At 55.6% G+C, this 22,938-nt stretch overlaps 1 protein-coding gene across 6 annotated transcripts; it reads left to right on the top strand.

Annotated features, from left to right (window-relative positions):
- The first annotated feature begins 1,339 nt into the window (after positions 1-1,339).
- Positions 1,340-22,937, top strand: Il12rb1 (interleukin 12 receptor subunit beta 1). Of its 6 annotated transcripts, XM_050127644.1 has the most exons (16): positions 1,340-1,517; positions 2,635-2,691; positions 3,002-3,116; positions 3,737-3,906; positions 5,060-5,196; positions 5,792-5,825; positions 6,103-6,231; positions 6,555-6,637; positions 6,995-7,241; positions 8,078-8,248; positions 8,817-8,951; positions 9,346-9,501; positions 10,117-10,254; positions 10,690-10,786; positions 10,997-11,078; positions 11,672-12,285. In XM_050127644.1, exons 1-16 carry the CDS (start codon positions 1,433-1,435, stop codon positions 12,017-12,019), a joined length of 2,184 nt encoding a protein of 727 aa, XP_049983601.1. In that variant the 5' UTR covers positions 1,340-1,432; the 3' UTR covers positions 12,020-12,285. The 6 variants fall into 6 exon arrangements, with proteins under 6 accessions (XP_049983601.1, XP_049983602.1, XP_049983600.1 ...); XM_050127645.1 differs by lacking the exons at positions 1,340-1,517; positions 2,635-2,691; positions 11,672-12,285 and adding an exon at positions 21,491-22,937 and having other exon boundaries at positions 2,812-3,116; XM_050127643.1 differs by lacking the exons at positions 1,340-1,517; positions 2,635-2,691 and having other exon boundaries at positions 2,812-3,110.
- The last annotated feature ends 1 nt before the right edge of the window (position 22,938 follows it).

Below are 22,938 nucleotides of genomic sequence, written 5' to 3'. Positions count from 1 at the left end.
CCGGGCGGTGGTGGCGCATGCCTTTAATTCCAGCACTTGGGAGGCAGAGGCAGGCGGATCTTTGTGAGTTCGAGGCCAGCCTGGTCTACAAGAGCTAGTTCCAGGACAGGCTCCAAAACCACAGAGAAACCCTGTCTCGAAAAACCAAAAAAAAAAAAAAAAAAAAAAAAAAAGAGCCAAGTCTGTCCCCAGTAGAGCTCCTTGAATCCATCTCTTTGCTTCCAGCTGGGGCTCTGGACCCAGTTTCTCCATCTACATGTGGAGCAAGTCATGGCGGCCTTTCTGAGAGCAAGGGCTCTACAGAGAACACCGGAAGAGTAGCAAATTAGTTACAGTTCTAGGTGGCCTAGAACTCATGGCAATCCTCCTGCCTCAGTTTCCCAAGTGTGTCACTGCACCGACCCTTCCCTACCTCTCTGCTCCATCTCTCTGAATCTGCCCCTCTCCCAGGCTCCCTGCACCCCTCCTATTCGGTGCCATTGAAGTCAGTCTGCATGGGTCACAAAGTCCCAGTGTCCCATGCCAGGGCCAAGACACAGCCTCATTGTCCTGGAGGCACTGACCTCATAGCCTTCAGGAAGCTTGACCCTGGGCCAGGCCAGGCCAGCTGGGCAGTGACATGACTCCTCCCCCAAGGGGCCCCTCCCAAAGCACCATGAGCTCATACACATGGGCCTCGATTTCCCCAAAAGATTATCATCTGTCTGCCTTGTCTAAGACCTGGAAATCGGGAAACTTTTAATTCAAGACAGGGTTTCTCTGTGGAACCCCAGCTGTCGTGGAACTCACTCTGTAGACCAGGCTGTCCTCAAGCTCACAGAGATCCACCTACCTCTGCCCCAGGAGTGCTGGAGTCAAAGGTGTGTGCCATGTGCCTGACTCTGGAAATATCTTTAGAGAAAAATCATACCACTTAAAATTCTTTCTTTCTTTTGAGACAGTAAGGCTACCCTCAAATACATGGCCATCCCCATGTCACAACTTTTCAGGCACTAGGAAAAGGACTTTAAAATGTAACCTACAGGCTGGGGTTCAGTTTCTAGGCCTCTGCTTACCTGGGCTCCATGCCCAGCACCCCATAAACCAAGTGTGGCTGTGACACCTGTCATCCCTGCACTGGGGAGTTAAAAGCAGGAGGTTCCGGAGTTCAAGGCTTAATTAAGTCCATCCTGAGCTACATGAGACCTTGTTTCAAAAAAACAAAAAAATGCCAGACTAACCTATCTTGCTTGGTGTGGGTTGTAATGTGGGGGTTGGGGTGACTGACTTCCTGGCTTTCACTTCCACTTTGACTGGTGGGGGAGACAGAGAGTTTTTCTTTCTTTTCTTTTCTCCTCTCTTTCATTTTCTTTCCCTTCTCAGCATCAGTGTGTTCTGGGTTGGGGACAGCGTGGCTGGGCCTCATAGACAGTGCAAAAGTGCCTGGGTACTGATGGCTCCTCTCCTTGTGGACCTGATGGGGCTGCCAGGGACCAGCCCGCACTTCTTAATCTTCCTCCTGTTTATCCAGCTGGGCGGTGAGTGCTTACCTCACATCTCCTGGGTAAGGGAAGGGTCCCGGTGAGTACCACATCTCTGCCATCTCTGTGGCCATGGTTACAGGGATCATTGGTTTGCTTCTTCTCCTCTGCTGAGGGCCTGGCCCATTCTCATTTCCCATCTCTTTAAGTTGAAGAAGCTCAAGGAAGGCGCACGAAAGGTGGCATGTTCTGCTCACAGCACACATAGAATCTGCACAGGCAGGTTCACGGACACCTCATGGGCCAGGCTGGGATCCACCTCTGCCATGACTGCTGTGGGATTTGAGCCAATTCTATGCTCTCTGTGCCTCTGCCGTCCTCTGCAGACTACGAATCTGCAGCTTGTTGGTCCTCCATCTCAGTTTGATGGACAGGACTTCACAGCAGCAGGGCTGCTGGCCGTCAGGGCACACCATGAGCTGAGACTCACGGCAAGAGGCAGGAACCCCAGATTTCTAGAGAGGGCCACCATCACAGAGATAGCTGATTGGTGATGGCAGAGAGGGGACAGCAAGGCCAGGAAAGATGGCTTGAGGCTGCAGGATTGGGGTCACCAGAGAGAACAGAAAGGATGAGGGGCATACCTGTCACCTCGGAATCCAGAAGGCTCCCAGAGTTGGGCTCAGCCTTACCTGCGGTGTCCTGCACTCTCATGCAGGGCAGACACTGGTGCCCCAAGTAGCACAGGGACTCTGCTCACGGGACATCAGCATCTCCTGGTAGCCCTGACTGCCAGCAGCCATGTACACTCACAGGGACCTCAGCCTCCCCTGCCGGGAAGTACTAACCCTGCTCTGCCTATTGCTGTGCCCCCTGGAGCGGCAGGGATGTGAGAGAACTTAGAACTTGGGTAGTGAGGGAGGAAGGCTGAGGCTAGACAGACAGACGGCCTGGAGGATGGGTGGATGGGTGGGAGAGTAGGGAGTAGGGGTGGAGGGGTGGGGTGGTGCTGGGGGGGTTGGCGAGTGAGCAGTCTGCGATTGCATGTGTTGATGGCAAACAGACATGCAGACAGGAAAGGGAGTAGGCAGGCTGACGCCCACCCCTGTGCCCTCCCCGGGCTCATGTGTCCCACTGCACTGTGACACTACTGTCATTTTCTCTTGCCTTTCAGTCTCCTGCAGAGACTGCTGCTTTGAGAGGCCACCGCCTTACCCAGATGGAGACTCAGGTCTGGCACAGCCCCTCCCAAGCAGAGAGCCACAGCAGGCTCTGCCTCATCCTGTCCCCGTCCTGCTGTCCAGGCAGTTCCCTGGGAAGGTGGGGGAGCTGCCAGTACTCATGCTGAGAAATCTAATCTACCTGAATGGGGGGGATCAGTCAATCCAGCGTGTGCAAAGTCCCGAGGTGGAGTTGGCGCTACACCTGTGATGTCCAGAAACTGCCGACAGGGCGGAGAAGGGCAAGCAGGAGGGATGCAGAACACCTCAGGACACTTCCGGTAGCAGAGTCTACCTCTCACTCTCCCGCCATCTCTCCAGGCTTCTTGTCCAGACCCAGGAACTTGAGCTGTTACAGGATTTCCGGGGCAGAGTATGAATGCTCCTGGCAGTATGACGGCGCTGAGGACAATGTCACTCACTTCCTGAGGTGCTGGTGAGGACCCATCCCCACAGCCTAACTTGTTCCCCAAATCCATTATAGCCAAGATCTGTGTGAGCTCATGATTAACGTGATCCCTGCCAATCTTTGTCATGTGACAGCAACAGCATTGTCACTACAAGGGGTAGAAAGAGCATACAACATGTTCTTTAATCTTTATTTATTTCTTTATTTTGGTTTTTTCGAGACAGGGTTTCTCTGTGGCTTTGGAGCCTGTCCTGGAACTAGCTCTGTAGACCAGGCTGGTCTTGAACTCACTTTAATCTTTATTTTTTATTTTGGTGTTTCGAGACAGGGTTTTTCTGCATAGCCCTGGCTGTTCTGGAACTCACTCTGTAGACCAGGCTGGCCTTGAACTCACAGAGATCCGCCTGTGCCTCCCAAGTGCTGGAATTAAACAGTGCCCAATTTATTTTCTAGTCTTCATCCTCAAACTCACCTTTATGATTCTCTCCCGCCCATTCCCTCGCCCCACTCACCCGCTCCGCTGACTCTCACTAACCCCGCCCATTCCCTCGCCCCACCCACCCGCTCCGCTGACTCTCACTAACCCCGCCCATTCCCTCGCCCCACCCACCCGCTCCCCTGACTCATCACTAACCCTCCTTCTGCAGCTTTGGCGGTGGGCGCTGCTGTTACTTTCCTGCAGGCAAGTCCCGGACTGTGCAGTTCTCAGAGCAGGCTGGCGTCCCTGTGCTTTCTAACGTCACGTTTTGGGTGGAGTCTCGACTCAACAACTGGACCATGAAGTCTCTGGAGATATCACTGTACCTGTCCCACTGGAGTGAGCTCTCTGTCTTACCTGTCCCTCTGTCACCCCGGGTGTAGGACACTGCCCTACAAGGCAGTCTGGCTGGTTGGGAATACCCTATCACAGGACTCCTAGGTTTCTTCTGGCGTGGCCTGAGCCTCTGCTCGCTGCAATCCTACAAGCCCCTCCTGGGAGCTGTGTGTTTTCGTGACTCAGCGTGTGCTTGACAGAGTCCTGTTCAGGGTGTGCATGAGTGAGGATGTGGGTTGTGGGCAGCTTCAGGGACGCGGATGTGGGTGGGCTAGAGAGGGGGGCTGCGCATCCTTCCACTGAGACTAGCAAAGTGAACTCCCAGACGCAGAAAATTAATCAGGGCAGCAAAAAGTTCACTTGTCTGTGGGAACATACCCCAGCAAGATGTTTGTTTTGGGGGCTGGATAAGGCTGAAGATGGGACTAGGATTTTCTGCAAACTCTACCTGGAGCCACACTCCCCAGCCCCTCACTGGGGATTCTAGGCAGGGGTTCTACCTCTTATCATGCCCCCAGCATTTTGTTTGTTAAGTTTTATTTACTTTTATTTTACGTGTATGTGTGTTTTGCCTGCATATCTGGTGCCCAGGAAGGTCAGAAGAGGGCGCTGGATACCCTGGAGCTGGAGTTACAGTTCTGAGCTGCCTTGTGGGTCCTCTCAGGTGCTTGGAGCCCCTGAGTCATCTCTCCAGCCCTTTAATACAGTCAATTTTTCAGCCATGTGGTGATGGCACACGCCTTTCATCCTAGCACTTAAGAGGCAGAGGCAGGTGAATCTTTGTGAGTTCGAGGTCAGCCTGGTCTACAGAGTTCCAGGACAGCCAGGATTGTTAGAGAAATCCTGTCTTGAAAAAACAAACAATCTATTTTTTAAAAATCATTGGATTGGGGACATAAGTCAGCAAGTAGTCATGATTAGCATACACGGAGCCCTAAGATTTTACCCCAGCACCACAAGTACCAGTCATGGGGGTGCACGCTTGTCATGCCTGCTCTTGGGAGGCCAACCTCAGCTACAAAAGACCCTGGACTGAAAAAAAAAAAAAAGCTGAGCCAAAACGTCTGTACCACACACAACCCTGGGTACAGAATGCCGGCCTTAGCTGGGTCTGGAAATTTGCACTCAAATGACATGCACGACTCCCTCCCCCCAGTCAAGTTCAACCATCCCCTGGGAAACGTCAAAGTGTCGCGTTCAGATGGGCAGTTACGCCTGGATTGGAATGTTTCTGATGAAGTCCCGGCTGAGGTGCAGTTCAGGCGCCGGACCCCCACAACAAATTGGACTTTGGTGAGTTTGTTTCCCAGGTCAAAGGTCACCTTTGCACCAATAATGTCGTCCTGTTGGTGTCTTCATCCTCCGAGCTGGGGGTTCTGATGGTGATCTCCCTGCTTGAGCCCCCTCCCCGCCTAGTGGCACCCTTTCCCCTCCCCGAGGATCCTGTCGGCATCACTGGCATCACCGCTTCTCGCTTCCTCGCTCCCGCTGGGTGGTCGTCACCCTGCCCAAGGGCTAGCCCTCTCAGCCCCACCCACCCCGGCTTCACAGAGCAGTATGACCACGTCTTGCTTCCTCAGAATCATTTTCTCCTTTGCTCCCTCCCTCTCTCTCTCCCCAGCTCACTTCTCAACCACTGCAGCCCCATGCCTCCCCCACTTCTATGATCCTACCCAGGCCTCAGTTTTCCCCTTATACAAATGGGAAATGGGTCAGGAGAGCTGGGCAGCTCCACCCTTCACGTCAGTGCTGAGGAGGTGCTGGAGGGAGGGTGCTCAGGCTGCACAGTGAGGTCCAGGCTCCAAGAGCAAAACAGAAAGGCTTCAAGCACTCGTTTCTGGGCCATGAAGTTTAAACCAACCACACACACAATCTCTTTCTCTTTTAGGGTGGCTGTGGACCCCAGAATGACTCTGGCTTAGGTATGATTGGGGACATTCAGGACAGCAGTTCTGATGAGCATGAACCAGTCCCCTAGTGCACGCAGGGCTGTGGCCTGCCCTGTGGCTCAGCGTGGGTTTATTCAATCTTGCAATCCACAGAGAGGTGGAAAAGAACCCGGGTCATGGTCGAGGGATGGGGCGGGGCTCCAGCGAAGGAGCAGGAGTGGCTGAAGAGAGACCCACAGACAATCAGATCACACAGTGTTGGTCAGCCCCAGCACACTGACCCCGTGGTTAATGCCCTGCCTCTACCCAGAGTCCTGTCTTTGCCCTTCGGAGAACGCAGCCCAGGAGTTCCAGATCCGGCGGCGTAGGTGGCAGCTCTCCTCAGGGGCCCCTGGGGGTCCCTGGAGTAATTGGAGCAACTCTGTGTGTGTTCCTCCAGGTGAGCGGGCCCTGGGTTACAAGCTCTAGGAAAGGGTCAGAGCTGTGTGTCAATCATCCCAACATAGGAAAGCTGAGGCGGGAGGACTATGGTTTTGAGGTCAACCTAGGCACCATAGCCAGACCCTCTCTCAAAAGGAATAAAGGATGTGCCAGCAAGTTCCAGACATCAGGCTGAGGGGATTAGAAGTAAGGCCACGGGGAAAGCCTGCTCAGGCCTCTGGAACAGTGCCCTGCCTCAGTGCTCTTCCTCACTCTGTGCGGTCTCTAGCTGCAGGCAGCAAGCCTGTGACTGAAGGTGTGGTGTCTCCTCTCTCCTTACAGAACCCTTACCCCAGCCTGAGGTCAAGTTCCTGGTGGAGCCACTGACCCAACATGGAAGACGGCGTCTGATCATGCAAAAACAGGTGACCGGGCCAGCCTGGGCTGGGGTTGGCCTGGGCAGGGGCAGGTGACTAGGCTAGCCTGGGCTGGGGTTGGCCTGGGCAGGGGCAGGTGACTGGGCTAGCCTGGGCTGGGGTTGGCCTGGGCAGGGGCAGAAGGTAGGAGTGGAGGAGAAAGAGACACAGAGAAAGGTGGGAGTGGTGGAAGCCACAGGTGGTGGGGTCAACTTTGAAGGTTGGCAGGGTATGGTGGCCAGCACCTGTCACTCCGGCACAGGAGAGGGGGTCCCAGGAGCTCATCCTCAGCCAGCCTGTGTGTGTGTGTGTGTGAGGAGGGGAGAGCAGTGTCCTGGGTCCTCATGCCTATCTCCTGTTCTGCAGTCGCCACAGCCTGCTGTCCCTGAGGGCTGCCTGAGAGTCAAGCGCGGTGCCCACGGTGCCCACGTGATGTATTTGGTGGATGTGAACATGCTGTCCTGTCTGTGCCAGCATCAGCCCTCAAAGACTGTGTCCCTGGGCAAGACGCTGAGCCTTTCTGGGGCTGCCTACGAGCTGGCTGTGGTCACCAAGACTCGCTTCGGCCGCATCTCCAACCAGAAGTGGCGCATTCCTGCCCAAGACCTTGCAGGTGCTCAGGGCCCAGGGGCGGGAACATGAGGGTGGTGGGATCCACCCTGCGCAACAAGCATGTGTGGGCCCGGGTTCATTTTTCACGCACAAAAGAATGAGATTAAGATGCTGTCCAAGTGAAAGGCGCATTAAAAATTCAGTCGTTGAGATGTATGTCTAATGTAGGACTTTAAACCGCTCAAAGGGGCGACTGAGCCTCCAGCTCCAGCTGTGGGGATCTGACGCGCTCCTTTGGTCTCTGTGGAAGTGCACACACAAGACAGACAAGTTTTTAAAATTCTAATTGACAAGCTCTGCCTTAGACCAGCTGTAGTCTCCATCAGTGGGATGACGGGTTGTGCTGCATGCTCACTGTGTGTAAATCTGACTGAATTATCTCTCATGAGAAAGTTCATTGTCTCGTGTGTGCACACATGCTAGGGTGTGTGTGTGGAGGGCAGAGGCCAACCTTCCATGGGTTCCAGGGATCTAACTCAGTTTGCCAGACCTGGCAGCAATTGCCTTTACCTACTTTGCCATCTTGCCAGCCCCTAAAATATTTTTATCTACTAAACGGGAGACCAGTTGGGCACACTGGCTGTAACTGTCACTCCAGCACTCGGGAGGCAGAGGCAGGTGGATCTCTGTGAGTGCAAGGTCAGCCTGGTCTACAGAGAAACAGGACAGCCAGGGCTACACAGAGAAACCCTACCTCAAAAACCAACCAAACAAAAAGTATCAGCCTGGCACACAGTTTGCGTTCAATAGGTGCCAGTTGATCTCCTCAGAGGTGGAGGCTGAGTGTGGGTCTGGGATTGTCGCTGATATGCTGGTGACACTTGGGGTTCCTTACAGAGACGAGAACCCTGAATGTCAGTGTGGACGGCAACATAACATCCATGCACTGGGTAGCCCAGGCTCCAGACACCACCTACTGCGTGGAGCGGCAGGCACAGGGCCAGGACAGGAACCACACCCACTGTACCCTGATTGCACCACCAGAAGATGGGGATCCTGCCAGGGTGGGTATGTCACTCTCAGATAAATATCCTCGTGATAACACATGGCTAGCCCCAACCTGCGGGGTCTGTGCAGACAGAGGGCGTCTGAAGCCCAGAGAGGTGCCTCACTTACTCTGAGTGACACGGGCCGGAACCCTGAGGACTGGCATCTCCAACCTTGGCTGGGTTCCCAGACTCCTCCCTGGGCAGGTCACACCCTGGGCATAATGAGTCTCACATAGGGTGGGTGGTGATTTAAACATTTTCCTGCCAGGGAAGGTGGCAATTCACAGTTGCTTGTTGTGAGTTAAAGAGGTCTGGAGAAGAAGCCAGATGGTCCCGGCAGTGTCTGAGTTTGGGCTGGAGCCCTAGCGGGAGGGGGAGCACTTTCGTGGCTCTCAGAGAGGCCCAGCTGAGGCTGCAGAGCTGAGTTCCTTACCCACAGAGTAGAGGCTGGAGTAGTGAGATGAAGGATTCAGGAGAAAGGCATAAGGGATTTGAGGTACGAGTCCCAGAAAACAGCACAGCCAGCACAAAGACTGAGGGTTAAGAGCACAGCGGATTCAGTGGCCTCGCTCTGCTGGTCCTTCCAGTGACCCACAGCTGGAGCTCAGAGCCTGCGCTGGGCCAGGGGCGATGTTACCGCCTCACTGTCTTCGGCTCCAAGAATCCAGAGAACCCAGTGTTGTGGTCCACGATCCTGTCCAGTTACTTCTTTGCGGGTAACGGTAAGAAGCTCTGACCTGTGCTTTGGGTCCTTGTGACCTTGGAGTGTCAGGTGACCTGTGGACAGGTCAAGGGCTGTTGGCAGAATCAGGTCTGTGGGCGGAGCCAGGGCTGTGGGTGGAAACAGGGCTGTGGGCGGGGCCAGGGCTGTGGGTGGAAACAGGTCTGTGGGTGGAGCCAGGGCTGTGAGCAGGGACAGGGTTGTGGGTGTTGCCCAGAATGTGAGCAGGCAAAATGCTAACCCTATGGTTGGAGTCACGTCAATGACTATACGTAGAACCCAATGGGGGGTGTCAGGAAGTGGGTGGAGCCATGGTAGTGGGTGGAACTTGGCGCGGTCACCGCGGTGGGCGGGGCCTTCCCTTGGGCAGTCCCACCGCTGAAGGTTTTGCACAGCCTCGGCAGCTGGGACCCCGCGCCACCTGTCGGTGAAGAACCATAGCGGGGACTCGGTGTTCGTGGAGTGGGCGCCGTCGCGGCTGAGTGCCTGTCCGGGGGTCCTGATGCGATACGTCGTGCGCTGCGAGGCTGAGGACGGCGAGTGGGCGTCAGGTGGGGCACGTTGGCGGGAACCCGAGGCTGGGCGCACCCCCTAGTCCTCCCTTAAACTTGTGAGCCTGTGAGGGCCATTCTCACTTAAAGCACCAATTTTATTTTTTTTACACGTTTTAACTACGTGTTTACTGATTCATTTACCGTGTATAATAACGTCGTGTCCGCGGAGCACGCGTGGGCCAGAGGACAGCTTGCAGGTCGGGCCCTGGGGTCGAACTCTCTTCAGGCTGCCTTCACCGAGGATTCACCCAGCCTGCCTTGCTTTTTGATTTTTTTTTTTTTTGTTTTGAGTCTCACTCTGTAGTCCAGGCTAGCCTCAAATTTACAGCAATCCTGTCTCAGCTTCCTCAGGAGCTAGAGGTGGAACCCTTGACTGTTTCTGCTACCTCTTAAAATCTTCAGCTATCGGTTGATGATTTTATGTGCACGTGTATCGCCCGCATTTGTGTCCGTGCACCACGAGCGTGCCTGATGGCTGCGGAGGCTGACAGTCGTGAGCTGCCCTGTGGGTGCTGGGAACTGAACTCGGTTTACCCTACAGGGCTGCCCCCGAGTGTCAGATTCGACCCACGTGTCATGAAAGGAACCCTAACCCACGTTGCCTCCCTCCAGCAGAGTGGCTCGTGCCACCCACGAAGACCGAAGTGACACTCCAGGGACTGCGCAGTGGCGTGGTGTACAAAGTCCAGGTGCGAGCCGACACTGCGCAGCTCCGAGGTGCCTGGAGCCGCCCCCAGCACTTCAGCTTCGGTGAGTGGGACCGCAGCCAGCTGCTTACCCAGAATGCACTTTGCTGCTCTTCCTGTAATGACCTCCACAGCCGGGTGGTGGCCAAGATTCCCCCTGCAGCTTTCCATGGGCCTCCGCAAAAAGGACTAGTCGGAATTCCTCTTCTCCTTCGGCCTTCCTCACCTGCCTGCAATATTTGATCCCCACCCCTCGCCACACATTTGTTAAACTCCTATTCATCCTTCAAAACCATGCTGTAAAGTTCCCTCCTCCAGGAAGCTCTCCCTACCTGCCTCTGATCACAGCGACAGGGTAACTGCTCTCTGTCCTCTTGACTCCTTGGGTTGCTGCACCTGGGTCAAACTGTCTTCCCTAGTCAGGCGGCTTCTGCCCTGCCGGGTGGGAAAGAAGGAAGGGTTCACCTCCCTCAGCTCAAGTTGTCCCTCCCGCCCACAGAGGTGCAGATTTCCCGTTTATCCATCATTTTCGTGTCCCTGGGGAGCTTTGTTAGCGTACTCCTTCTCGGCGGCCTCGGATACATTGGCTTGAACAGGTAAGTCTCACCTTACTCCTCCCGAGCTGACATTAGGGCAGTGTTGAGCCCAAAGTGTGTATCTGTCCTGGTCTTATAGACAAGGAGATGGGGCACTGAGGGTCAGGAACCAGATGGACGGGGACTCGGTCACACCACGCCCTTTACAGCATAACGGGAAAAAAAGGGAGACTCAGAGGCCCCCTCTGATCTGCCACCCTTTCTTCCCAGGGTGGCCTGGCACTTGTGCCCACCGCTGCCCACACCCTGTGCCAGCACGGCTGTGGAGTTCCCTGAAGGCCAGGGCAAGCAGGTAAGTGTTCCTTTTCAGCTTCGGACTGTTGTTTGGTGCACACTGTGGGCAGTGGATGTGGTCCAGACAGGCAGCGGAGTTTTCTAGAAGTCATATCATAGAAGCAGAACCTAAGTGGCTTCGACAGACAGGGAACTTGAAAAGCAAACGCCAGGCTGTGTGCTTCAGGCATGGCTGGATCCAGGAACACGGGATCCTGCTCCCTGGGAATAGCTCGCCTCCTGAAGGCCTCACCCCTGACTGGTTCAGGGGACTCTCTGGCCTCCCTGTTAGTTGCCACCTAAGTCTCAGGGCCAGATCTCATTGGTCCACCTGAGTCACAGGCTTAGTGGAGCTCGTGTCTAGAGTGCTCTGGCCAGTCCAAAGAGATGCATGGTCACGTGGGCTGAGGAAAGAGGGGGGGCCTCCTGAGAACAGGGTGCCGATACCCAGTGACATGGCTCTCCCGACTGTTGGGCTCCACTCCCGTCCTAGCTGCACCCGACTAAGTAGCTCCGCCGAGGCACTGGTCCCGCCCACATACCCTCACGCTGTCCCGCCCCCTCACTCAGTCATGGCTCCGCCCACAGCCCTGGCTCTGTCCCTCCTTTAAGGCTTGGCTGTGGCGCAGCCCTGAGGACTTCCCGGAGGTGCTGTGCCCGCGAGAGACGCTGGTGGTGGAGGTGGCCCGGGACGCGGGGGACGGGACGGGGTCGCCGCAGGCTGCCCCTGCGCCCGCCCTGCACACCGCGCAGTCTTTGGAGGACGGGAGACAGATGCCCGGACGCCCGGAGGCCAGGGGCCTGGGCCAGCACTGTCCCCGCGGTGGCCTGGCCCACGAGAGACTCCCGCTGCTCCTGGGGGGTGTGACCCAGGGAGCCTCCACATTTGGCGATCTTTGGTGGACTCAGAGGACTGATGAGCCAGGACACTCCAGCCGGCCTGTGGGTCAAGCGGACTGACGGGGCAAGCCTGGGCCCTATCATTGGTCTCTGCTTCGGGTCCTTCAGATTGAGCAGACCTGGTCCTGTGTCCTGGGCTGGGCCTAACCCCGCGAGCACTAGACAGGGAGTCTGGATATTAGAGCGTCATAAGCGAGGTGACTGCGGGCTCAGCACCGTGAGAGTGGGCGGCAGGGCCTAGACATCTGCGGGAAGCCACACATCCAGACTCAGTTTCCCTGTGGAGTACTGAGCACTTAATAAATGGGCCTTCCCAGTGACTGACAGCTGAAGCTGGCCTTCCTGTGCACTTCCGGGGTAGCCTGAGCTACGTGAGACCCCGAGTGGAGGACAGTGAGTTGGACCTGGGTGGGAGGGACAGTGGTGGTGTGAGGCCTCGCCGTCCAGATCAGGGGCCGCCGCACCCCAGGTGCACCCCATGTCCGCTCCTGTCTGCATAGCCGCGAGATAAAAACACGCGTCCTTAACTGCTCACGTGACCGCGAGGGGGCAGCCGCGGCGTCCGCAGGGTGTGAGAACCCGGCCTTTTACAGGAGTATCCCCCCCCCCCCCCCGCAAGGCCGCACCGTGGTTCCTGTAGCTCAGGCTAGCCCAAACTCCCAATCATCTGGACTCAGCCTCTCCAGCGCTGGGGTGTGTCGGGTTCCTCCAGGCACCCGGAGGCTGAGCTGGTTGGAGGAGGCTGCGCTTGGGAGACTTTTCCAACACAAATGGAGTCAGCCTGGGGAGCAGGAGCAGTCAGACCAGACCTGGGGGTGGGGAGTCAGTCACCTGCATCCGGCCCGCATGGTGACCAAAACTTTCCATCCAGCTCCCTGTTTGATAGAAGATACATTGTGTCCTACCGCTAACAGGAAGGACAACAGGCCAGGAGAGGGTGACTGCCTAGGAGTCCCCTTCCCCGCAGAGAGGGGCTGGGGGCGTGGCTCAGGGGAGAGTGATTTTCTTTAACGCAGGTCGTCTTGGGTTCAACCCTCACCAGTCCCAAACATCAGAACACTGGCAGTGAACCAGGCACAGCCTGCGTGGCATGAGATGTCTCACAGAATGGTGCAGGCAAACACAGATGCACCCATCAACAAACTGAAACCATGATGGGGGCTGAGAGGGTGCAGGGTGAGCGGTCCCAGAGGATGCCGTGCTGGGGCCGTGAGTGTGAGGACTGAGGGGAGGCCAGCAGCGGTGTGGGGAGGCCGGATAAAGGTCTGTGGCCAGGGACCCAGGCAGTTCACCATCCTCAGCCTTAGCCTCCAGAGTGCCAGGTGACCGGTGTGCACCCTCCTTCAGCCCTCTTGGTGGTTTCCATCTGTGGGTGGCAGGTGTGGAGCCTGTCAAAGCAGGGACATGAACTGCCTCAATTCCTCCCCAGGCGCCTCCCTGCGATGTCCAGGAGCCTCTGCCTCTTGCTGGGATGTGTGGATTGTCACAGGTTCTGGGGAACATGTCCCGCGGGCAGTGACCAGACCACAGAGCAGCCCTGGGGTCGCTGCCTGTGCCAGGCAGCCGGTGCTCTAAAGCTGTTTATTCACACTGCATTCACACCCCACACACTTGCTCATTTAAAGTGCACAATTTGTTGACATTTAGCGCACATTCACTTGGTGTGCAAACAGCTACCAAATGCCAGGGTATCTGTCCCCACGTTTCCCTGCACAGGCTGTCACAGCCCCAAGCATCTTCTGTCTCTGGGGATTAGCCTGTTCCGGGCACTTCAGAGCAATGGGGTCACTTTGCGCTGGCTGCTGTCAATCGCCCACGTTGTATTTTTGAGGTTTTCCAGCACTGTCAGCTCCTTCTTCTTCGCAGCTGAGTAGTATTCCCTTGAGAGCCTCGAGCACACTCGCAGGCCTGAGGTGATGGGAGCAGGCTGCTCTCCCCGCCTTGCTCTCCCTCTCCCCTCTGCACCCCTTCACTTCACCTTTCTTGCCTTGCTGTAGATGGAAGCCAGGATCTTGTTTCGCCCTCTGACCCGGAGCCATGCACCCAGCCAGGGACTCAGATGCCAAATTGAGTCTACATGACTCTCCTGGTCTCTGAGCCACTGCGGGGGTCTCTTTCTGCCCCCACAGCAGCCATGGCAGGGCGTCAGGGAACCTTCAGCCTCTGGGAGCCACTGTCCCCAGCACTATGCCTGAAAACGGCACAGGGGAGGAGGGTTTCCATGGAGGCCCCTGCTCAGCCTGGCCTGCTGGATGCAATCTGCTCTGGCTGCCGTCCCCACCCTGGCCTGACCCAGCCCTGGACCCTTCCTGAGAAAGCTGGAGTGGCTTCCCTCCATGGAGAGCAGGTTATACAGTCAATCAACAAACATATCAGAAGGAGGGTTCAGGCAGACCTCTGGTGCCTTCTCCAGCTATGATTAACCATGCTTCCTGTGACCAGCCCCTGCCTGAGTACCTGGGACATCCACATGTCTCCTGGCCCCCTCCTGAGTCTAATTGCAATGCCTTTCTCACTTACATGCCACCAATGTAGGGAGTCTGAAATCTGTCTGCAGTAGTATCTTCAGGGTTTAAATAGTGCACCCCTGAAGGACAGACTGAAGTCGGGGCTTCTGAGTCCCACATCAGAATCAGACAATAAGGGGGCTGTAAGGGTCAGAAGGGGAAGAGGAATTCCCGGAGGAGGAGGCTTTGGGCCAGGCAGGATGAGTGGAGGTGAGTGAGGACATCTCCATGCAAAGGCCCTGGGGTAGGAGTTTGTGCCTGTGTAGGGGAGACCATAGGCGTGACCACAGGGCAGGTCCCCCTCCCCAGCAGCAGCATGCCCTTCCAGGGTCTTGAGAACCCAGAGTATTGGATTCCTGCCTCCCCAAGGACAGGGGGACTTCTGTGAATTATGAGTGCTTTGGAGACTTAACAGGTGGGGAAATTGAGGCACAGAGCAGAGCCATTCCTGCTGATCCATCCATCCGCCACTCCCCTGCGCAGCCTGCCTGGGGACTCTCACTGGCAGAAACAGTGGCAGCTGGTTTCACAAGTGGCTGCAGGCTGGTATCGGTTTGCAGATGACACACCGGATCACACGGCCTGGGGTGGCCAAGGGAGGTTGGCTCTGCCACAGTGTACTGGAGGAAAGAGGGCCATGGCACTGGGACAGGGAGGGAGGAGCCTGGGACCAAGCACGAGCCCTCATTCCGGGTGCTCAGTCAGGAACTGCCTGCACACTATTGTCCCATATAGCCCAGGCTGACCTGAAGCCCATTATGTATAGTCCAGGCTGGACCCAAACTCCTGCCTCAACAGAAGCCCCTGCTCGCCAGTTCTCTCTTCCCAGATGACAAAATCTAGCCCTGGATCCCTCAGTGTGTGTGTGTACACACATTCCCGGGGCACAGTGGTTAGAACAGCCTTTGCAAGAGACCAGATCAGCTCCCAGCACCCACGTGGTGACTCCCAATCATCTGTGACTCCGGATCCGGGGTTGCAGCACCCTCTCCTGGCCCCTTTGTGCAGTGCACCAAGTGGGCACACAGACTTGTAAACCATACCGCCCTCAGCCACAGTATGATGTTACTTTGCTTCCTCTTACCACGTTCTTCAAGGCAACCTGTGATGAACAAAAAGTCCTGTTACTTTTTTAAAGTATGTATGTTACTGTGTGTCTTGCACTGGAGCCTGTGGAAGCTGGGGGTGGGGGAAGGTGGCCAGGTCAGCATCTGGTGTCTTCCTCTGTGGCCCCAACCGTAGCTTTGGTGCCTGTCCTGGAACTAGCTCTTCTAGACCAGGCTGGCCTTGAACTCACAGAGATCCACCTGCCTCTGCCTCCCTAGTGCTGGGATTAAAGGCCTGTGCCACAACCTCCCAGCTTGTTTTGTTTTTTAGAGAAAGGGTTTCGCATAGTTTTGGAGCCTGTCCTGAAACTCACTGTGTAGACTAAACTGTCCTCAAACTCACAGAGGTCCTTTGCCTCCCGAGTGCCGCCACTGCCCGGCGTTTCATGCATTTTTACTAATCTACTTGTGGGGCAAAGGTCAGAGGGCGACTTTCAGGTGTCAGTTCTCTTTGTCCACTGTGCGGGGTCTGGGGCTGGAACTCTCGTAGTCAGGACTGGCAGTGGCACCTTTACCTTCTGAGCCACCTCACCAGCCCCATCTTGGTCCTTGGGACAATGTCTTTCCCAGTACTGACCCTCCTGTGTCTGTGCTGTGGTTACAACCAGTTTTTATTGATTTGTTTGTTGTTTCTCTGTGTAGCCCTGGCTGTCCTGGGACTCCTATGTAGAACAGGCTGGCCTGGAATTCAGATTCTTCTGTGTGTCATCACCAGCCGGCTTGCAGCAGCTTTGCAGTGTACACTGGGTGTTTGAACTCAGGTCCTGACGCTTGCACAGCTGGACTTTTCTCACTACACTGCTCCCTTGCTATCCTCAATCAAATCTGTATGCATTCATCTTTACCTTTTCTTCTGCTTTTCTTGAGACAGTCTCCCTCTAAAACCCCAGGCTGATCTCAAACTTACCATCCTACTGTCTCTGTGGAGTCCTGGGACTGTGAACCTGCCCCCTCACACCTGGCCAAAGTCACACTGGGTGCTGGTGCCCCTCCCCACCAGGATAGAACTTCTCTGCCTTAGGCAGAACCCCTGAGCTGTGCAGGGGCCTCTGTGCACCCCGGATTCCTATGTGCCGGCCAGTGCACCTCTCCGTGTGGTAATCTCTCCGATGTAAGCACCAACCACGGGCTGTGGAATTGCTCCCAGGGTCCAGTAGGGCCAGTCTTGCCACCTCACTCTTCCCCAGAAGGCTGGGTCCTGTGCCACCCTCTGCTCCCTGTTTGAGGCTTTTTGCTGTTATTGAGACAGGGGCTGCCTGTGTAGCCTATGCTGGCCTCAAACTCACTGAATAGGCCGGGATGACCTTGAATGTCCACCTCCCAGCTGTTAGGATGCAAACCACACCAGTTCTTTGTGTTGTTGTTTGAGACAGGGTCTCACTTTATAATTCTTTGGCTGGTCTGGAACTCACAGTCATCCCCCTGCCTCAGTCTCCCATATGTCAGGATGGCAGGCCTATGCTTCCATGGTTGGGTAGAAAATGGAATTTTTCCTGGTTTGGTAATGGACTTCTCTGGTGATAAAAAGCGAGTCCCAGGCCGGCAATATGGCTGAGAGGGTAAATCCAAGCCCAAAGACCCACATGGTGGAAGGAGAGAGCCGACTCAGCACATGTGCTCTGGCACTTCAGCCCACGAAGTAAATAAATAACATTAAAATGTAATCTAAACACTTCTTAATATTTCAAACAGCCAAGTTCCTTCTCCCTCTTCTCTCTGTCTCACGAGCACTCCGAAGACCCCAGGGCTCCTCCCAGCTCTGCAATGGCGCCCTCCGGAGCGCAGCTGTGCCGCACAGCTTATGGCCCACCATGTCCGCTGTGCGAGGCTCGCCTGCAGACCGCGCCGGCCTCCAGACCACACCGGCCTGCAGACCAAACCTGCCTCCAGACCGCACCGGCCTCCAGACCACACAGTGCCTACCTAGCTGGACCCCACTGTGATGCTGGTGTCTCTGGGACAGACTCGGGATTTCCCTGGGCCCCAGCCCAGCCAAGGACCTCAAGGTCATACTGAACCTTTTGGAGTCACGGAACATTCCAGACAGACATGTCTAGGTGCCAGAAACACACTCTGATCCAGGCCCCCAAACCAAAGCAACCAGGCCACAGCCCTGACCCACGCCCCAGTTACCCTCTCACCCGCACAGGCCAGGGCCACATATCCAATCTGAGATGCAGCCCTGCCAAACCCATCACCATATCCCTCGCTCTGCACCCCAGGACTGGGACCTGGTCTTAGTTAGTGGAACACCCATCATCACAGCTCTGGGGAGGTGGAGGCAGGAAGATCGAGATTTCAAAGTCATCTTCACCTACATTGAGAGTTCCAGACAAGCCTGGGTTACATGAGACAGACAGAACTGGGGAAATGGTGTAGGGTTTGAAGGTCTGTCATGGGAGAGCCAAGTTGGATGCTCACCACTCACCAGGGGGAGGAGGACCTCTCCAGCTCCGTGCTCCTTCTGGCTGAATTGCTGAGGTCCTGGTTCAGTGAGAGATCCTGCTTCAAAACCAGACCGTGGATGTTTGAGAGACTCGATGTAAACCCCACCCTACACAGAAGCTGTGCCGAGTCAGCACCTGGCACTGGGTCCTCAGTTTCCCCATGTGACCCCTGCCACAGACCCCCAAGGTATGCATGACCCGGGCGGGGGGGCTCTGCTCATCCCGCTGTCACCCCAATCCCTGGGTCTCCAGGTGGCCATAGTGAAGGATGCTGGACTTCCCCAGAAGAAACAGACTGGATCTCTTCAGAGCACCCCCACAGTCTGGCCTGGGTTTGCTCTGCTCCAAGACTGTTGCCGAACATTGTCAGTCCCCGAAGCTGACCTGGGGTGACTGTACTGGGACAGGGCTGTTTCCTACTGTCCCGATGGCGCTCAGAGTTCCCATATCTCAACAGATAGACCACAGACAAGGACTCTCTGGTGCTTTGGGTCAGGGTTAAATAGACTCGGGCAGCAAGAAAACACGTTATTTCCAGCTCCAGGCTTATTTGTCACAGCCTGAAGCACAGCAGCTGTGCTCGGGTCTGAGCACCTGGGGGGCTGAGGCAGGAGGATTGCTGTGTGTTAGAAGTCAACCCTGGTTACCTAGTTGACTCTGTTGCAGTAGTGATGATAATAGTTATCATTATTTAATCCCATTAATAAATTATTACTTAATCCCAGTACCCTGAAGGCAGAGGCAGGTGGATCTCTGTGAGTTCAAGGCCAGTCTGGTCTATGGGAGACAGTGAGACACTGTCTCAAAACAAACAAAAAAGTAACAAAACCCTAAACAAATAAAAGAGAGAGCAAGTGTGTTTTTCCCCAATTTTGGTACCCACCCCAACATAGGCCAGAGAAATCATTGACCCCACAGTACTGGTAAGGAAACAGAGACACTCCCTGGCGGTCACCCTCCAAAGAGTCTGGTTGCCAGGGAATCCTGTAGAGGGCCCTGCCCCACAGGCACCGGTTGCTATGGGGAAGAAGAGCCTGCAACAGCTTGAGTTTCCAAACCGTGAGGTTTTCCTTCTTTATTTATTCTTTTTTTCTTTTCTTTCTTTCTTTTTTTCTTTTTTTTTTTTTTTTTGGTTTTTCGAGACAGGGTTTCTCTGTGGTTTTGGGGCCTGTCCTGGAACTCGCTCTTTAGCCCAGGCTGGTCTCGAACTCAAAGAGATCCCCCTGCCTCTGCCTCCCGAGTGCTGGGATTAAAGGCATGCGCCACCACCACCCGGCTATTTATTCATTTTTGGCTCAGTGGATGAATCCAGGTCTCTGCCCCTGAGTACCACTGAGGCTGGAACACAGCCCCCAAGGCATCACGGCCTCTGCAACCCCCAGGCCTTTGCATGTACTCCCTGCTGGGGGAGGCTGTGGCCTCCGTGAAGGTCCACGCCCGATGCCCGTCCACGCCCAGGGTGACCCTTTGGCAGGACTTGATTAGGGGGTGCCTGTGTGTTTAAACTGCTTCTGAATGTCCCTAAAATTATTTTATTATTATTATTATTATTTTATTTTCAAGACAGGGTTTCTCCGTAGCTTGCTTTTGGTTCCTGTCCTGGAACTAGCTCTTGTAGACCAGGCTGGCCTCAAAGTCACAGAGATCCACCTGCCTCTGCCTCCGGAGTGCTGCCCGGCAATTATTTTATTATTTAAGATATTTATTTGTTCTGTGTGGGGTGGGGACTGTATGTGCCTTGGTGCTCCTGTGCAGGTCACAGGACAGCTGGTGGGATCCAGTTTCCTCCTTCCATCATGGGGGGTCCCAGGGATCGAACTCAGGCCATCAGACTTGGCTGCTGAGCCATTTCCCCTGCCCCTTCCTGCCCCTTGTTGATGGGAAGCACTTGGAGCATGCAAATGTCCTTTTCTCTGCAAGATCACACCTTCATCCAACAGGGCAGGAGGACTGGGAGTTCCAGGTCAGCCTCAGTTACACAGTGAAACTCTGTCTCAAGTAGGAAAAAAAAGAATAAAAAGAAAGTCTCATGTTCATCTGAAATGGAGCTGGCTGGAAACCTGCATTTTGTGGGGTTTTACATTTCAGTGAGAAAGCCAAGGCCCAGAGAGGCCCAGGAACTGCCCTTGGTGGCACAGCCAGATGGCAGATCACCATCAGCACCGGCATCTGCTGGCATTGCCACATTGCCCGGCTCCTGTGGCCCAGTCTTCACCACAGATTCCATTGCCACTGACACTGGATACTTGGTAAACATGGTCCCCATGGGAGCAGCTGTGAGTTCAAGGTGGGACAGGGCTCCTGCCAGGCGAGGCTCCTGCCGTGGTGATGGCAGGAGCTCTGAATTCGGACACTTTTGATGTCTCTCAGGCAGGCCAACAAGTTCCCACATTGACCCAGCGCCCAGCTGTCCACAGGCTGAGGCAGGAGAATAACCGTGAGCTCTAGGCAAACTCACTGCCTCAACAAATAAACAAAAGTAGCTGATTATGTGGAGGCCCGTGTACCCGGCCCGTGTACCCGGCCCGTGTACCCGGCCCGTGCAGCCCCCTGTGTAGCCGTGTACCGTACCCAGCCAGGTGGGCACGTTTGAAAATGTGGTCCTGTTGTCTGTTCTTTCTCTGTTGTGCTGGCTGGCAGGATGGAGGAACAGACCCATACAAGACACAAAACATCCTGGGACTGTGGGGTCAGAGTCAGGCTGGCCAGAGGTGGGGCTGAGGAAAGGCAGGGAGGAAGACAAGCCCAGCATAGTCAGGGTATAGGTGGGGTTTTGAAGAGTTGCCAGCAAGAATGAGGCGTCCTGCTGGGCGATGGTGGAGCACGCCTTTACTCCCATCACTCTGGAGGCAGAGGCAGGCGGATCTCTGAGTTTGAGGCCAGCCTGGTCTACAGAGTGAGTTGCAGGACAGCCAGGGCTACACTAAGAGAAACCTTGTCTTGAAAATCAAAAATAAATGCATAAATAAATAATTCTTAAAAATAAAATAAAAAATAAGAAAAGAAAAGAAAAAAGAATGCCCATGTGACCAAATTGGATCTGGGGTCTGCTGTCTCACCAGAAACCAGCGGGGTCACAGGGAGATAGATGCACAGGCGTAGGACAGTGTTGTATGCTGTGCGGCCCCTGCAGGGAGCAGCTTGTGCTTGGGAGGGGACTCTGCAGTCCTCAGGCAGTCCTGAACCTGCCGGCCCCCTTCCCACCCACAGTGGCCCACCTGCTTGTTCTGGGGAGGACAGTGTTCCAGAGCTGAGGAAACACCAGATTTTCAGGGCCTGCAGCTCCATCCCTGGGGCCTCCCAGGACCACCTTCCTTCAGTCCCAGTCCCTTCACCACCGTGACTGTCCCCAGCATCTTTGACTGATGTCTGCCATGTGACCACACAGGCAGGCCTGTGCTTGGAACAGTCTTTCCTGGCAAACTCCTCTTCATCCATACAAACCCCAACTCCAGTCTCTTCTCTTTCTAGGACCCTCCAGAATAGCTCCTCCCATGCTCCACCTTGGCTTTGTATGGCAGGGACTCTGCCCCCATCCAGGAGTCCTGGAGATTCTGCCCTATCATCTTAGTCACTGCGGCAAATGGGGCTTCGATCACCGCTGCTGAGTCCCAGTCTAATTGGCCCGGTGGGGTCGGTGGGGTCGTCAAAAGCCAATCCATGGCTCTGCCTGACTGTGATCAAGGGGAGCCTGGAAGAGCTCAGGGCTGACTGGGAGGGGGCGGACCCCACAGGGCTTTGTGTGCCTGGCTTGGGGTCCCTTCTTGCCCACCCTGACTGTGAGGAGCCCTTGACAGTTTCCCTGCAGGGGGATTGCTCTCTTTAGGTCCTTCTCCTACCCGGGCTGTCTTTCTGTCCCCCGCTGGCCGCGGCTGGCCCCACCCCCAGGCTAGTCAGCGCTTCCTCCTCAGCTTTTTCCGGACTTTCCTAAATGCCACAAACAACGGGAGGGATCAGGGCTGGGGCGCAGAGGGCAGAGCGCTCTGGCAAAGCATCCAGGAACACATACACCACGCACACTGGTTGTGACAGACATAGGCAGGGGGATCAGGCGTTCAAGGCCAGCCTGGGCTACCCAAGAGTGTCTCATATGCAAACAAAAATAAAAGCAAACGGGGTCTGGAGGACAAGTAGCCAGAGCAGCTGGCGAAGCACGCGCAAAGGTCCTGGGGTTGGGGCCCACTCTGCTTCCTCAGGAAGATCCGGAGCTGGAAGGGGACCCTGGAGGCTGCGCTGGCGGGAGGTGGGTACAGGGTGTTCTGTAATCGGAGCCCAGCAGGACAACAGCCCCTTCTCCGGCACCCCAGGGCCCCATGCTCCGGACAGAATGTGCCCGGGGAGACACAACGAGACGGCGAGGGCGGCCGGGACCGTGGGTAGATTCCTGAACAGCCGCCTGGTCGGGACAGCTGCCAGCTTCAGAACAAGTGTCTGTGCCTTTGCGCACCTGTCACGCTGGGGCCCAGAGAGAGAAAGGGGTGTCTGGAGCTTGACACTGAGCCCTGATCAGTCAGATTCATGGGGGTCTCGGAAGCAGGTGCAGGGAGGTGACCCCAGAGTCCTGCGCCCTGACTGTGAGGCCTTGAGCCACTGCTGATTCAGCAGAGGAGGAGGGGCCTGAGTAGCACAGCCCCGCTCCTCAGTCCGGGGACCTCGGAGCCAGCTCCATCCTCCCGTTACCCGGAAAACCCTTCTGAAAGAATCAGGTTCCTCAGCTGCTGGCTCAACTGTCCCTGTCAGCTGTCGGGGGCTCGAGGAACTGTTGTCCCGTGTCTGCTCCCGGGACAAACTATGTGGTTCAGGAGCGCAGCTAGAAGCGGAATCCTAACCTCACGTGATGGGGACCCCTCCTCAGCTGCACACTTGGGTTTAGGGGTCTTCCTAACCACGCCCTAGACACCCCGAATCTCCGCGACTGT

This window comes from Alexandromys fortis, unplaced genomic scaffold, assembly GCF_014885135.2.
Source record: "Alexandromys fortis isolate MF-2015 unplaced genomic scaffold, M_Fortis_MF-2015_v1.1 scaffold_284, whole genome shotgun sequence".
Taxonomy (NCBI): Eukaryota; Metazoa; Chordata; class Mammalia; order Rodentia; family Cricetidae; genus Alexandromys; species Alexandromys fortis.
The sequence above is the reverse complement of the archived record's forward strand: the minus strand, read 5'-3'. Positions and strand labels throughout refer to the sequence as shown.

Excerpts from the sequence above, each read along its gene's own strand:
- Il12rb1 (XM_050127641.1), top strand. The coding sequence starts at position 2,827 with ATGGGGGGGATCAGTCAATCCAGCGTGTGCAAAGTCCCGAGGTGGAGT. Across the intron at positions 6,232-6,554 it reads CTCTGTGTGTGTTCCTCCAG|AACCCTTACCCCAGCCTGAG; the intron begins GTGAGCGGGCCC and ends CTCTCCTTACAG. Across the intron at positions 10,787-10,996 it reads GGATACATTGGCTTGAACAG|GGTGGCCTGGCACTTGTGCC; the intron begins GTAAGTCTCACC and ends CTTTCTTCCCAG.